Source organism: Culex pipiens, unplaced genomic scaffold, assembly GCF_016801865.2.
Source record: "Culex pipiens pallens isolate TS unplaced genomic scaffold, TS_CPP_V2 Cpp_Un0005, whole genome shotgun sequence".
NCBI classification, from domain to species: domain Eukaryota; kingdom Metazoa; phylum Arthropoda; class Insecta; order Diptera; family Culicidae; genus Culex; species Culex pipiens.
In genome coordinates, this window is record NW_026292822.1 from 444,128 (window position 1) to 456,360 (window position 12,233).

Sequence of the window (12,233 nt, forward strand, 5' to 3'; positions counted from 1 at the left end):
TTTGTTTTTTGTTTTTTGTTTTTTGTTTTTTGTTTTTTGTTTTTTGTTTTTTGTTTTTTGTTTTTTGTTTTTTGTTTTTTGTTTTTTGTTTTTTGTTTTTTGTTTTTTGTTTTTTGTTTTTTGTTTTTTGTTTTTTGTTTTTTGTTTTTTGTTTTTTGTTTTTTGTTTTTTGTTTTTTGTTTTTTGTTTTTTGTTTTTTGTTTTTTGTTTTTTGTTTTTTGTTTTTTGTTTTTTGTTTTTTGTTTTTTGTTTTTTGTTTTTTGTTTTTTGTTTTTTGTTTTTTGTTTTTTGTTTTTTGTTTTTTGTTTTTTGTTTTTTGTTTTTTGTTTTTTGTTTTTGGTTTTTGTTTTTTGTTTTTTGTTTTTTGTTTTTTGTTTTTTGTTTTTTGTTTTTTGTTTTTTGTTTTTTGTTTTTTGTTTTTTGTTTTTTGTTTTTTGTTTTTTGTTTTTTGTTTTTTGTTTTTTGTTTTTTGTTTTTTGTTTTTTGTTTTTTGTTTTTTGTTTTTTGTTTTTTGTTTTTTGTTTTTTGTTTTTTGTTTGCACAAGTTTAAAAAATGCTCAAATTTTGAACCACTCTAATTAGACCAACTTCCCGAAAGCTTCTTCCACCCGGAGAGCAATCAGGAATTTTGTATCTTTCTTCCCGACCTTCCAGAATGCCGACGAGCTGTGCTGATCCCGAAAGTGGTGGTGGTGATGTGGTTTGGACATGTGCTGACGCAAATTCGTTCCGATGGTGAAATCCTTTAAACGGTTCACGGACATAAGGGTTGTGTGGTTCGTTTTTTTTTTTTTGAGTTAAACTAAAAGCTGTCCGAATGCGATTATTTCTACACTCGTTATCAGAAGGAATTCTTTTAGGAGAGCTTTTGCATGTTTTAGGATTGTTGTTTCACTTTGCGGTTTTAAGAATAATTTAGACAATTCTAGTTACTAGAATGTGAATTCTTTTATTCAACATTATATTGGATTCTTTTATTAAACATTATATTATTAGGTAGATATTTAGTTTAAGAACTTGCCTGTGATATTAGATAAAATAAAACTGAAAGGTTGTTTAACAACCAAAAACAATGCTCAAACATCCAGAACACTCAATAGCCAATAAACTCCAATCAATCAACTCCCACGTCAAATCAAATTAGCCAAAATCAATCAACTTGTTCCAGTCACTAGCGGTAAAACTAATTCATCAACAGACCTTGACATTCTTTTTTTACAGTTTGACATTTGGAATATCCCGATTTAGTCACAACCCCAGAAAAAACTGTTTTTAATTAAACTCCCTTTTCCACATGATTTGCGTTTGTAAGTGTGCGATAAAACAATTTTCAACCTCTCGCGAGACCCACTCCTCCCACGAAGACCCGACATCTGGCCGACTTTTAACCGACTTCCAGAGTTGCAGTCGCGCTTTTCCCGATCGCACGCCGCCACCACGTATTGATGGAGAGGAAAATTGGAATAAATTTTACGTCCGAACGTGCCTCAATTTGCAGGACTCATTATTTTGTGTTCGCTTTCTGGGGCTGTTCCGGTCGGAACGTCGGGTCGTCAATTTACAGTTTGCCAGGGAGGCTTGGCATGGTAGCGGCTGGCTGGCCCGGATGTGGGAACCGGCACGCGCGCCGCCAGACCAGATCCGGAGGATGGCCGGAAGTTGGAAGTGATGGAAAACTTTAAATTAATTTGAAAAAAAAAGAACAAAAAATGTTGACATTTGATGAAAACAAATAAAAACTAAAAAAAACAGAAACAAAAGAAATTTTTTATTAAACATAAACTTTTGAAAGTGTCAGTTTCCCCAACCCTGCCACGAGACAAAGCCCAGCCGTTTTCCAGCCCAGGACCTCGGCTCACTTAAATGTTCATTTGAAATTCCAATCATGCCGGAATGCATGGAACTGCTGCTACGCGTCATGTTTCCTACACTTTCCCCTCCTTTCTCCTCTGACATCCACAATATCAGAAGCACAGCTGATGTGCCTCCCCCCTGGTAGCTGGGAGTAGGATGGACCCTTTTGGCGCGGAAAGCATTGCATTCGATGATGCAAACTAGCGAAATATGCTTCTCAATTGAATTGAATCGAAGTGTGCACTTGCACTTGGCCCATTCTGTGATAAAAGGTTTTTTTTCAATTTGTTTTCACTCTGATGGTTCGGGCTGCTGCAGTTGGCAGGTTTTTTTTCGCTCTCCGAATGGCAAATGAACTGGGCAGAATGGATTTTTTTATCACGTTGAATTTCTACCGTGAGTTTCCCACGGGAGCAAGGAAGTGTGTAATGTGAATGAAATGTTCATAAATGAATTGTAGTTTTATTTTGATTACTTGCCATCACTATATACTTCAAAACTAAATTTAATTACAGTGGTAAAAATAAAAAAAATGGGATTTGATGGAAACAATCCGTTTTTATTCAGTTGAGAAAACCAGCCTCCCAGAAAAAAAATATTTTGAAAAGCTGAGAAAATTTTCTACATATTTTTTTTTTCTTTTTGTGCTGGTTGCTGAGATATAGTTTCTGAAGGCTTAAATTTTTTTAAGGATGAGTTTTAGCCCTCTTTTTCGCAAATTATTGGTTCGATTTACAATTTAAAAGCATGAAAACAATAAGTGAAAAATCATTTTTAAATTTGTAATTAGATTTAGCACTCAAAATGATTATTGAAATTGTATTGTCAGATGGTTTCCAAAAACCACTTCAAATAAAAAATATATATTAAAAAATCTTAAAAAAAATGCAAATTCTACAGAATAACTCACAGTTGTTTTGCAATCATTAGTTTTCAAATTGGAATCGGAATGATGCCAACAATTGATGACAATTAAAATTAAATTATTATTATCACAAAAATGCGTATATTTTCACAAAACTAAGTATTTAGCTATACCATTTTTTAAGATACAGGCCAGACATAATTATCTGAAATTTCGAATATCCGAAGTTTTCCTAGGAACTTAAGAATATTTTTTTATTTAATACCAAATTCGGATTTAATGACAGTAAAATTTGATTCATGCCTAAAACAGCTACAAATCTCAACTTTTGTTTTATTAGGTCCTATAAACATATGCAAGACAATAGCTTATAGGAAAGGCATTTTCTCAATATTTCATCTTTATTTTTTTGCAATATCAATGCAAAATAATTGGAAATTTGTCAGAAATATCCATAGTAATAGTAGTTTTTACTTCTAGAAATTTAGAAGAATTTACGCATTTTCGAATAAAAAACCAAAATTTTATGATCAAATCAAATGAAATCAAATTACATAAAGTTAAATTATGTTTGGAATTTCTAATAGAATTCAATCACATTTTAATTGCTTTCCAAATACTTAGATTTTTCATAAAGATAAGCATTTAAAAAAATACTAAAATTGATTTATTGGTATTATAGATATAAAATAATCCTGAATTTCTCATATATTTTGATAAGTATAGATTTTATATCATTTTCACAAAAAAAAGTTTTCTTCAAAAACATGCACAAATTAAAATTTAAAATTTTTAGATTTTATTTTATTGGTATTCTTAATATTCAGCGTTTTCATGAAACTATGTAGGTATTATCAAAAACACTTTTTTGTTATGTTTCTCTGAGCTTAAATAAGCGGAAATTTTCCAAAAAATATGATTTTGGTATTGCAGAGACAATAAATCTGAGTACTATAAAAAATCTTGTTTATGTGAAATTGAAGTTTTTTCATTTGCGTGTTCCAAACACATTAATTTAGTACTTTTTTTTAATATTCAATATTTTTTGAAAATTATATAAAATGCTAATACTATCGATATCTAACGAATATGCGTCAAATAAATTTTTTTTTTAATTTTTTTGGTTTTGTTTTGTGTTTTTTAATTTGATTTCTTAATAAACGAAAAACACATTTTTGAGAAAAACTTTTGATATGAATTTATCAAAAACATAAAATTTTATCCAAATTAGAAAATTAAAACTGTATGTGAAAGATCAAAAATTACATTTAAATTGAAAATTAACGATCGGACTGAATTTTTTCAACCTTCTGTGCAATATTTAAAGTTATCCGAATAAAATGTAGCAGCAATATCTTTAAAAGACATCGACCGTCTCATTCAAATGCATTTAATCTTGATCTACAAAATGCATTTAACAGAAACTATAAATATTTTTTCTATTTATTTTTTGACGCATATTTGTGTGTCACACTCCTTTTTGATGTACTTATTATGATTAAGGCTACCAACTGTACGGATTTTTTTCTTACCATACGGATTTTTGACCCTCTTCGCGGATTTTTAACAGGCCGGAATTTTTGCAGGGAATTTTTCGCATAATACGGATTTGTACGGAATTTTAACAACTTTTTAAACATTGAATTGCTTTTTTTATTTGGTCAAAGTTTTTGTTAGATAGACATTTTTATTTCTATTTAACTGTGAGTTTGATTTTAAAAGGGAGAATTTTCCGGGTTTTCCTCAATTCAAACATGATTATCAATAAGTCTAGAGTTTTTTTTAAAAGGTCATATAAACTATTGCCTTTTATAAGTTGATAGGACCTTTAAAAATCTGGAATTGTTCTTTTAGAAATTCCTTACTTAATATATTTATACATTAAAACATCCAAAGGCCATCTAAAACTTGTGAAAACCTTTGAACATTTGAATTAACAAATCTAGAGTTTTTTTAAAGGTCCTATAAACTGTTGTGTTTCACATGTTATAGGACCTCTTCAATAGATTTTTTTTTGGAAATGTGTTCGTGATATTATTCATTAAAACAAACTTGACATTTCGTAAACTTTTAAACATTTAACAAAAAAATAAGGACATAATGTTTTGATTCAAATCATGGTTTATTTTATGAGTACTTTCAAACGTGCATGTCATAAGCACTCTGTTAGCATTTTGTGAAATTTGTTAGCTCTAAAAATGACACAGTTTTTTTATTTTTTATTCTCAATTTTTTTAATTTCATTTATATAAATAATTCCTTGACAGTTTTTATTATACCATGCTGTCATATCGGCAAAGTGTACGGATTTTTGCTCAGCAAGAGTTGGTAGCCTTAATTATGATAAATTTTCGATAATTTGATACAATATTCCAAAAATTGTAAATTTTTGATTTTTTTAGCTTGTACGATATTGTTCTAATCTTACTGTTTAAAAAATATGCTTTAAATAAAGATATCTTAGAACTTAATATTGGAGTATTTCTCACAAACAATATACTTAGAAAACATTGAAATGTTAAAACTTTATTAATCTAATACAAAAGTTTCCGGTGAATAGTTAGTATTACAGTCCAGACTCGATTATCCGAAGGCCTCGGAAAAATTTCACTTCGGATAATCGAATCAGGGAAAAAAATGTTTTCGTTGTCTAATTTTTGATTGGCGAGTTGGGTATGACCCCTAAACTACGCTAAAATTATTTATAATTTTCAAATCCAAAATGGCGGCCAAAATGGCGATGATGCAATATTGAAATGCCGTCAACAACTCAAATTTGACTAAAATAGGGTCGTAGAACTTAAATTTGATGTTAAAAACTAGAAAATGAAAAAATAAGAAAACATTTTTCAAAAGTCAAAGGTTATTTTGTAAGTTAAGGCCATGTTTTCCATATGTCCATCCCAAGAAGGTTTGATTTCGAGAAATCATGACAAAATGACAGTCGAAAACACTTTAAATTTGTACTCAATGTAATGATAGGCCAAAAATTGGAGTTTAATAAGAATAAAATCTGTATTTTTCTCCCACTCCCAGATAACTGACTGCTTTTCTAATTATTCATTTTTTTCAGAACGGGTAAACTGCACTACCCGACGGACGTGTGCGGACCACTGTTCGAGGAGGAGCTGTCCTTCTGGGGCTTAGATTCCAACCAAGTAGAACCGTGCTGCTGGATGACGTACACCCAGGTGAGTTTGTGTGGAGACTTTTCGACCATCCCTAGTCGCACCCTCTCTAGAAGCAAAATGTGCATTCCAGCACGATTAAAGGTTTGAGCAAGTCATCGCGTTCTCGGAATGGAATCATGCCAAACCACCCACCCACCCACTCTTAAAGATAACAATCACAATCAGAAACCGAACCTTCAATGAAGCCATCAAACGGACATGACCTTCTTTCTGTCCAACTGCTGTTACAAAACTGCTTTTTTTGTTGTTGTTGCTGCTTTCTTCGTGAATCAAAATCGGTTTGTCAGCAGAAAACCGCACTTTTCAACCCTCAATTCAAACACACCCACACAAACACCTACATTTTCCGTCACAGTTTACACAATTCAAATCGTTCGTCGAGGGGTTTTCCGTTCGGGTGGTGGTGGGAAGAAAAACCTTTTTTTTTTTGCCCCTCTGCTTCTTACTAAATAGACATGTTTCTTCAGTGCAATTTTCCACTTCTTGGGCCCGACTTCAACCGAAATGGGAACTCTTGGAAGATGTCTGTCCTGACGTGGCCGTCCTCGTCGTCGGGGATGACGACTTCAATAAGCAAGACATCTGGCACCAACCGGATGAGTGTCGTTTTCTCCATTTACATATTTGCTTGTTATACACATTTTTCTCCTCAGCCATCCAGTTCTACATCTTGGCGTTTTCTTGCTTTTATTTGCTACACTTTTCTCTCTGTCTCGTTAACACTGGGGATGGATGGGGAAAGAAATGGGGGCACACTGATGGGAATGAGGGTAAAAGGACACGCCTAGTGGGGGTGTGGGTGGGGAGAGACGGAGGTAGGTGGGGAACCATGAGCCCTTCAGCATGGTGGGGTTGAAGGCACCATTTATAATTTTTAATCGATGCAGTTCAGTTTCAGCTTAGCAACTTTTTCAATCGGAAATCAAAGAAAGGTCTTATTTTTTCTAATAGATGTATTTTTCTATAAACAATTACCAATGAGCAATTCTCTACTAAATCGGTCTTTTTTCTTCAATTTTATTTTTTGTATTTTTTAATCCGGGTGAAACTTTTTTGGTGCCTTTGGTAGGCCCAAAGAAACCATTTTGCATCATTAGTTTGTCCATATAAGTTTCCATACAAATTTAGCAGCTGTCCATATAAAAATGATGTATGAAAATTCAAAAATCTGTATCTTTTGAAGGAATTTTTTGATCTAGTTGGTGTCTTGGAAAAAGTTGTAAGTATGGGTATGGACTACACTGGAAAAAAATGATACACGGTTAAAAAAATTGGTGATTTTTTATTTACCTTTTTGTCACTAAAATTTGATTTGCAAAAAAAAACACATCAAGTTATCAACTTTTCAGAAATTTCCAGGTTGTGCAAAAAATCTTTGACCGAGTTATGAATTTTTGAATCAATACTGATTTTTTCAAAAAATCGAAATTTTGGTCGCAAACATTTTTCAACTTAATTTTTCGATGTAAAATCAAATTTGCAATCAAAATGTACTTTTGTGAAATTTTGATAAAGTGCACCATTTCAAGTTAATTCTATAGTAACTTTTTTGAAAATAGTCGCAGTTTTTCATTTTTTAAAATTAGTGCACATGTTTGCCCAATTTTGAAAAAAAAAATATTTTTAAGAAGCTGAGAAAAATCTCTATATTTTGCTTTTTAGAACTTTGTTAATACGACCCATAGTTGCTGAGATATTGCAATGCAAGTGTTTCAAAACAGGAAAATTGATGTTTTCTAAGTCTCACCCAAACAACCCACCATTTCTAATGTCGATATCTCAGCAACTAATGGTCCGATTTTCAATGTTAAAATATGAAACATTCGTGAAATTTTACGATCTTTTCGAAAAAAATACTTTCCATTTTAAAAGGGCGTAACATTGAATGTTTGGTTTTATTTAAACAAACAAGTTGAAGAAGTTGAATCAATGTCACAAAATTAGTGCTCTATCCATGATTGAATGGGCGTTAAAATAAATTTTAACTAATGTTAATTTGTCGCAAAAACATAAATTATGGTTAAATCTACAGAAATATTTCACAAAACATTGGAATGGCCTAAGTCAATGCATTGTAAAAATTTAAAATGTGATTTAATGAATGTCATGATAAATTTATCTAATAAATTTGGCAATCAGCTGTTATATTTTTTTTACAATTTAAGCGTTTAAATAAAAATGTCTTCATCAGTTTTCATTTGAATGTTCAAATTTTACATAAAGTATAATTTGATTGTAAAATATAAAATTAATAGAATATCATTTCATTGTCAAAAGAGCTAAAGGTCAAAAAGAGAGAAAAACCTGGAAAATCTAATTAAAAACGTTAGGCTCTATTTCTGTGAAGCTTTAAATATGGTATTGTATTTCTAGCAGAATCTTTATCTTTATTATCTCGAACATTATGTATTTTATTGGATTTAATTATACTGTGGAGGCTAGGACCGGCCGGCATGGCCAGTCCTTTACGGCTGTGATATTCAGATGATGTGTACTCTTTGGATTCTGACTATAGACTGTCGTTTATTTTCTTGTAACTTACGTTTCTAGAGTCGGTTCTCTACCTGCTACCCGAGAACCGACTTCTAACCCTAAATGTCGGCGGGAGTCCTAATCCCACGCCGACGCTAGACGAACCGTAATAAAACTTTATTACGGTTACATCCTGCATTTCCAAGCCACATGCTCATGCGCATCGTCTACACGCATTAAGTGCGTGTAGCGAAGGACGATACAAAACAGAGACCCAACGGTCGTTCTGTTTAGCATGTAACTTGGGAATGTAGTAGTGGTGATTACCACAATACTGAAAACAGAAAATACGAATTGCAAATTATCTTCCACCTGTTTCAAGAGATTGCTCAAATTTGCTATATGAAAAACTGTTTTTTATAACATATTTGCTAAAAGCATGTAGCTATGATCTTAATCTAAATGATATTTATAATAATAATTATTATTTAATTCCCTTAGTTTTTCTTTGATACGCAACCAAAGTTATAAGTCATTTTTTTTCTATAATTCAAGGCACTTAGAGTTATTAAAATTAATTTAAAAATCCAGATTTTTTATTATGTTTAAAACCATTGATCTAAAAACAAAGAACATTTAATAATTAATTAAATCTGCAAATTTTATCATTTCCGATTAGAGAATATAAATTCTCAAAATATTATGGATTTATTTAAAATAATTTTACTAATGTTTACAATCTTGAAAAACAGCAAACTATCTTAGATATCTTAAATAAATAAAACTGATTTTTTTGATAAAGAAGAAAATATAAAAGATTTATTACAATTCTGTTAGCAAATTTGGATCATTTTCATAGCTATATCAGCATCGATATTTGAAAAAAAAATTAATTTTGATTTTTAAACATTTAGTAGTTTTTCAAATCGAGATGAAAGATAGTGTTTTTTTTTATTTTTTGAAGTTGATGTACCTTAACTCTAACCAAAGTCGAGAAGGAAGCAAAAAGATAACATAAATATTACAAATTACAATCAAAATTACTGGCCTAAGTTTCAACATTTGAATGAAAAAAGCGTTTCAAAATGCACTTTACACCTGTCCAGTTGATTTGCAATCTTTAGTTTTCAAAATATCGAATTTATAAAAAAAAATCGCGAAAAAAAAGATTTTCTGGAAAATTCAAAATATTCTTAAAACTGCAAACATGCTAAAAATGATTATCGACGCAAGAAAATACATTTTAAAATATTTCCAGCTGATTGCACTGTTTTCAGCTGATTGCTGATTTTCTATTTCTACTGAAATTTTGATTCTTTTTTGCCCCCTGATTTTTTGGGATGATTTTGAAGGGGAACATAAACTTTGAAAAATATTTGCTATGGCCATATTTGACCTTCTTTTATGAATTCTTTTAAGAAAACTGATCGAGCAAAGAACAAAAATTGGAAAACATTGGAATTTTAGAATTGAAATACATTTCAAAAGACTCGGGTTATTTCCAATTTTAATTTATTAATATGTTAATTCAGCTTAGCTGATGATTTTTTTAAACATTTTTCCCCTTGTTTTTTTTTTCGATAGACAAAGTGCAATTTTTTGATTTCTTAACAACTCAGTAAATTTCGAGACGTTTATTGAATTTCACATTCCCAGATCATAGCAGTTTTGGAGTCTTATTTAAACTCAACAACCTCAAAAAGGACAATTAAAACTAATCCTAGTACAATAATTCAATGATTTAAATATTCTAAGTTAGTTGTGCATTTTTGTGCAGTATTTTTGATAATTTTAGCTGAAATGCAATTTTTTAAACTTTTTTCGAAATAGCGTTTGCTTTTTTTCTAAATAAATGATGCATATTTATTAGGCATCATTTTTATACAAGTTTAAAACAATGCAACCCACCTTACTGCACTCAAAAATGTCCCAACCAAAAACCCGCACTTCATTTGGATGTGAATGTCATTTTATGAGAGTATATGTGTGTGTCACCCAACATTGGGCTAAAAGCCGTTTCGTTTTTTTACGCTATGAACGACAGAGCATTTGAAGCTTTTCTCCCCCCTCCTATACAGCTGAAAAATTCCAGTTCGGTTTCCGAGTGCCAGAAAGAGAAAGAGAGTGAGAAAGAGGCTTTATTATTAAATTATGTGCCGCAGAATGGCTTGCGAAAGCGAAAGCTTCCAGAATGCTTTATTGCGCTGACGAGGATCGGATCAAGAAGAAAAATTGAAAGCAGAAGGGAATCCTCCAAGGATGGAGCCAGAGCGTCACAGTGGGGGACTCCGTGGGAAAAGAAGTGTCCTTTTTCTGATGCTTCTTTTTTTTTCCTTTGAATATTGAGTGGAAAGTGTGGTTTTCAAGTTCTGAAAAGCAATAAAAAGCTTCGAGCAACAGATAGGATGATTTAATCTTTGAATTTTAAATATCTTTATTCAGGACGAAACATTAATCAAAATTCACAAATAAGACCCACTTCATAGCAAATTTTCAACCCTTTCAGCAAGTACGTGTGATTCCGACAGCTTTTAATCAAAAGCCGCTTATGCTAATCAGGCTTTCCATGTCGTCATATTCATTAATCATTTGATTTTTGTTTGTTATCTCATCGCTTTAGAGGATGGAGCCACACACGCACACAAAATCCCGAGCTTTGCACTTTGACAGTGATTAATACCCTCGCGAGGGGCGTTTGTTTTGTTTATTTTCCGTTGTTTTCCAACCCGGTTGTCGCTGAATGATGATGATTCCACTCTGATCTCGCGATGAAATTTAAACTGCCTCCATTTGCTCAGCATCAACTATCCAATTTATGTCCTTGGATCACAGTCAAAGCAAACAGCATTAAAAGCTCGTCAAAAAGCTCCCCCCAACAGATTAATAATGATATTTTTCATTTTTTTCTATTTCCAGCACCGGAACACGCAGGAAACGTTGGCTGTTTTAGATAGGCTAGATTTAGATACGGAAAAACCTACCGACGAGGAGGTCGCGAAAAAGTTCGGTTTCGAAGACGCTTACAATAAGGGCAAGGTGAACTGGTGGCAGCATCTGAAGCCGCAGATGTGGTCCCTTTTCGACGAGCCGTACAGCTCCAACGCCGCCAAGGTGAGTACGATTTTATTTTCTGTTTGAATTGAGTGGAGACCAAGGTTGTTAATCGATAAAATAATCGATAAATATTATATCAGCCATTCCACGTCAAACAAGAAGTCTCCAAATCAAAAGTGCTCCGATTTGGCTCAAATTTAGAGTGGAGGTTCTTTGGCCCAAATAATTAGACCCGTATTTTTTTGTTTGGTGATTAGGGTGGTTCTATCCAAAATAGGGTGGTCCAAAAAATTGCGTTTTTCGTCGATTTTACCAAAAACCACATTTTTCAAAAAATCATATCTCCGGAACGGCTGAACCAGTTTTGGAGCGCCACAATTCAAAAGAAAGGTTATTAGTTGAGCTTTTAAGGAAAAATATGTTGAGGTCCAAAAAAACTAGCTGAATACTTGAAAAGGTCCTATGAAAATTTCATTTGCCGATTTTAAGGTCTCGGGACCAAAGAGCCCATGTCTGAAAATATTTTTCCCTGAATCCTTGTAATATTTTACATAACATATCAAAAAATTGCGAATATCCATTAACACGTTTCGGAGATATGATTTTTTCAACATAAAAACTGAGTTTTTCGACGCGCCGCGCGCAAAAACGGGAAAATGACGAAAACGGGTAAAAATCAACTTTTTTCACTAAAACTGCGATAACTTGAAAATTTCAGCGATGACCTACACATGTCTGGGTACCGATGACCTATACATGTCTGGGTAGTTTCGTCTTTTAATTACAAAAATGTTGGT

The 12,233-nt window shown here is 32.1% G+C and overlaps 1 protein-coding gene across 2 annotated transcripts in view; it reads left to right on the top strand.

Annotated features, from left to right (window-relative positions):
- The window catches only part of LOC120419906 (potassium voltage-gated channel protein Shaw-like), a 266,231-nt gene that overhangs the window by 215,756 nt on the left and 38,242 nt on the right, over window positions 1-12,233 (top strand). For both annotated transcript variants that reach the window (XR_005605792.2, XM_039582775.2), the window contains exons 4-5: window positions 5,793-5,910; window positions 11,299-11,493. Coding sequence is in view for 1 of the 2 variants with exons in the window: in XM_039582775.2 (XP_039438709.1) it covers window positions 5,793-5,910; window positions 11,299-11,493 (313 nt within the window). In the remaining variant the exon portion in view is untranslated. The remainder of the gene's footprint in view (window positions 1-5,792; window positions 5,911-11,298; window positions 11,494-12,233) is intronic.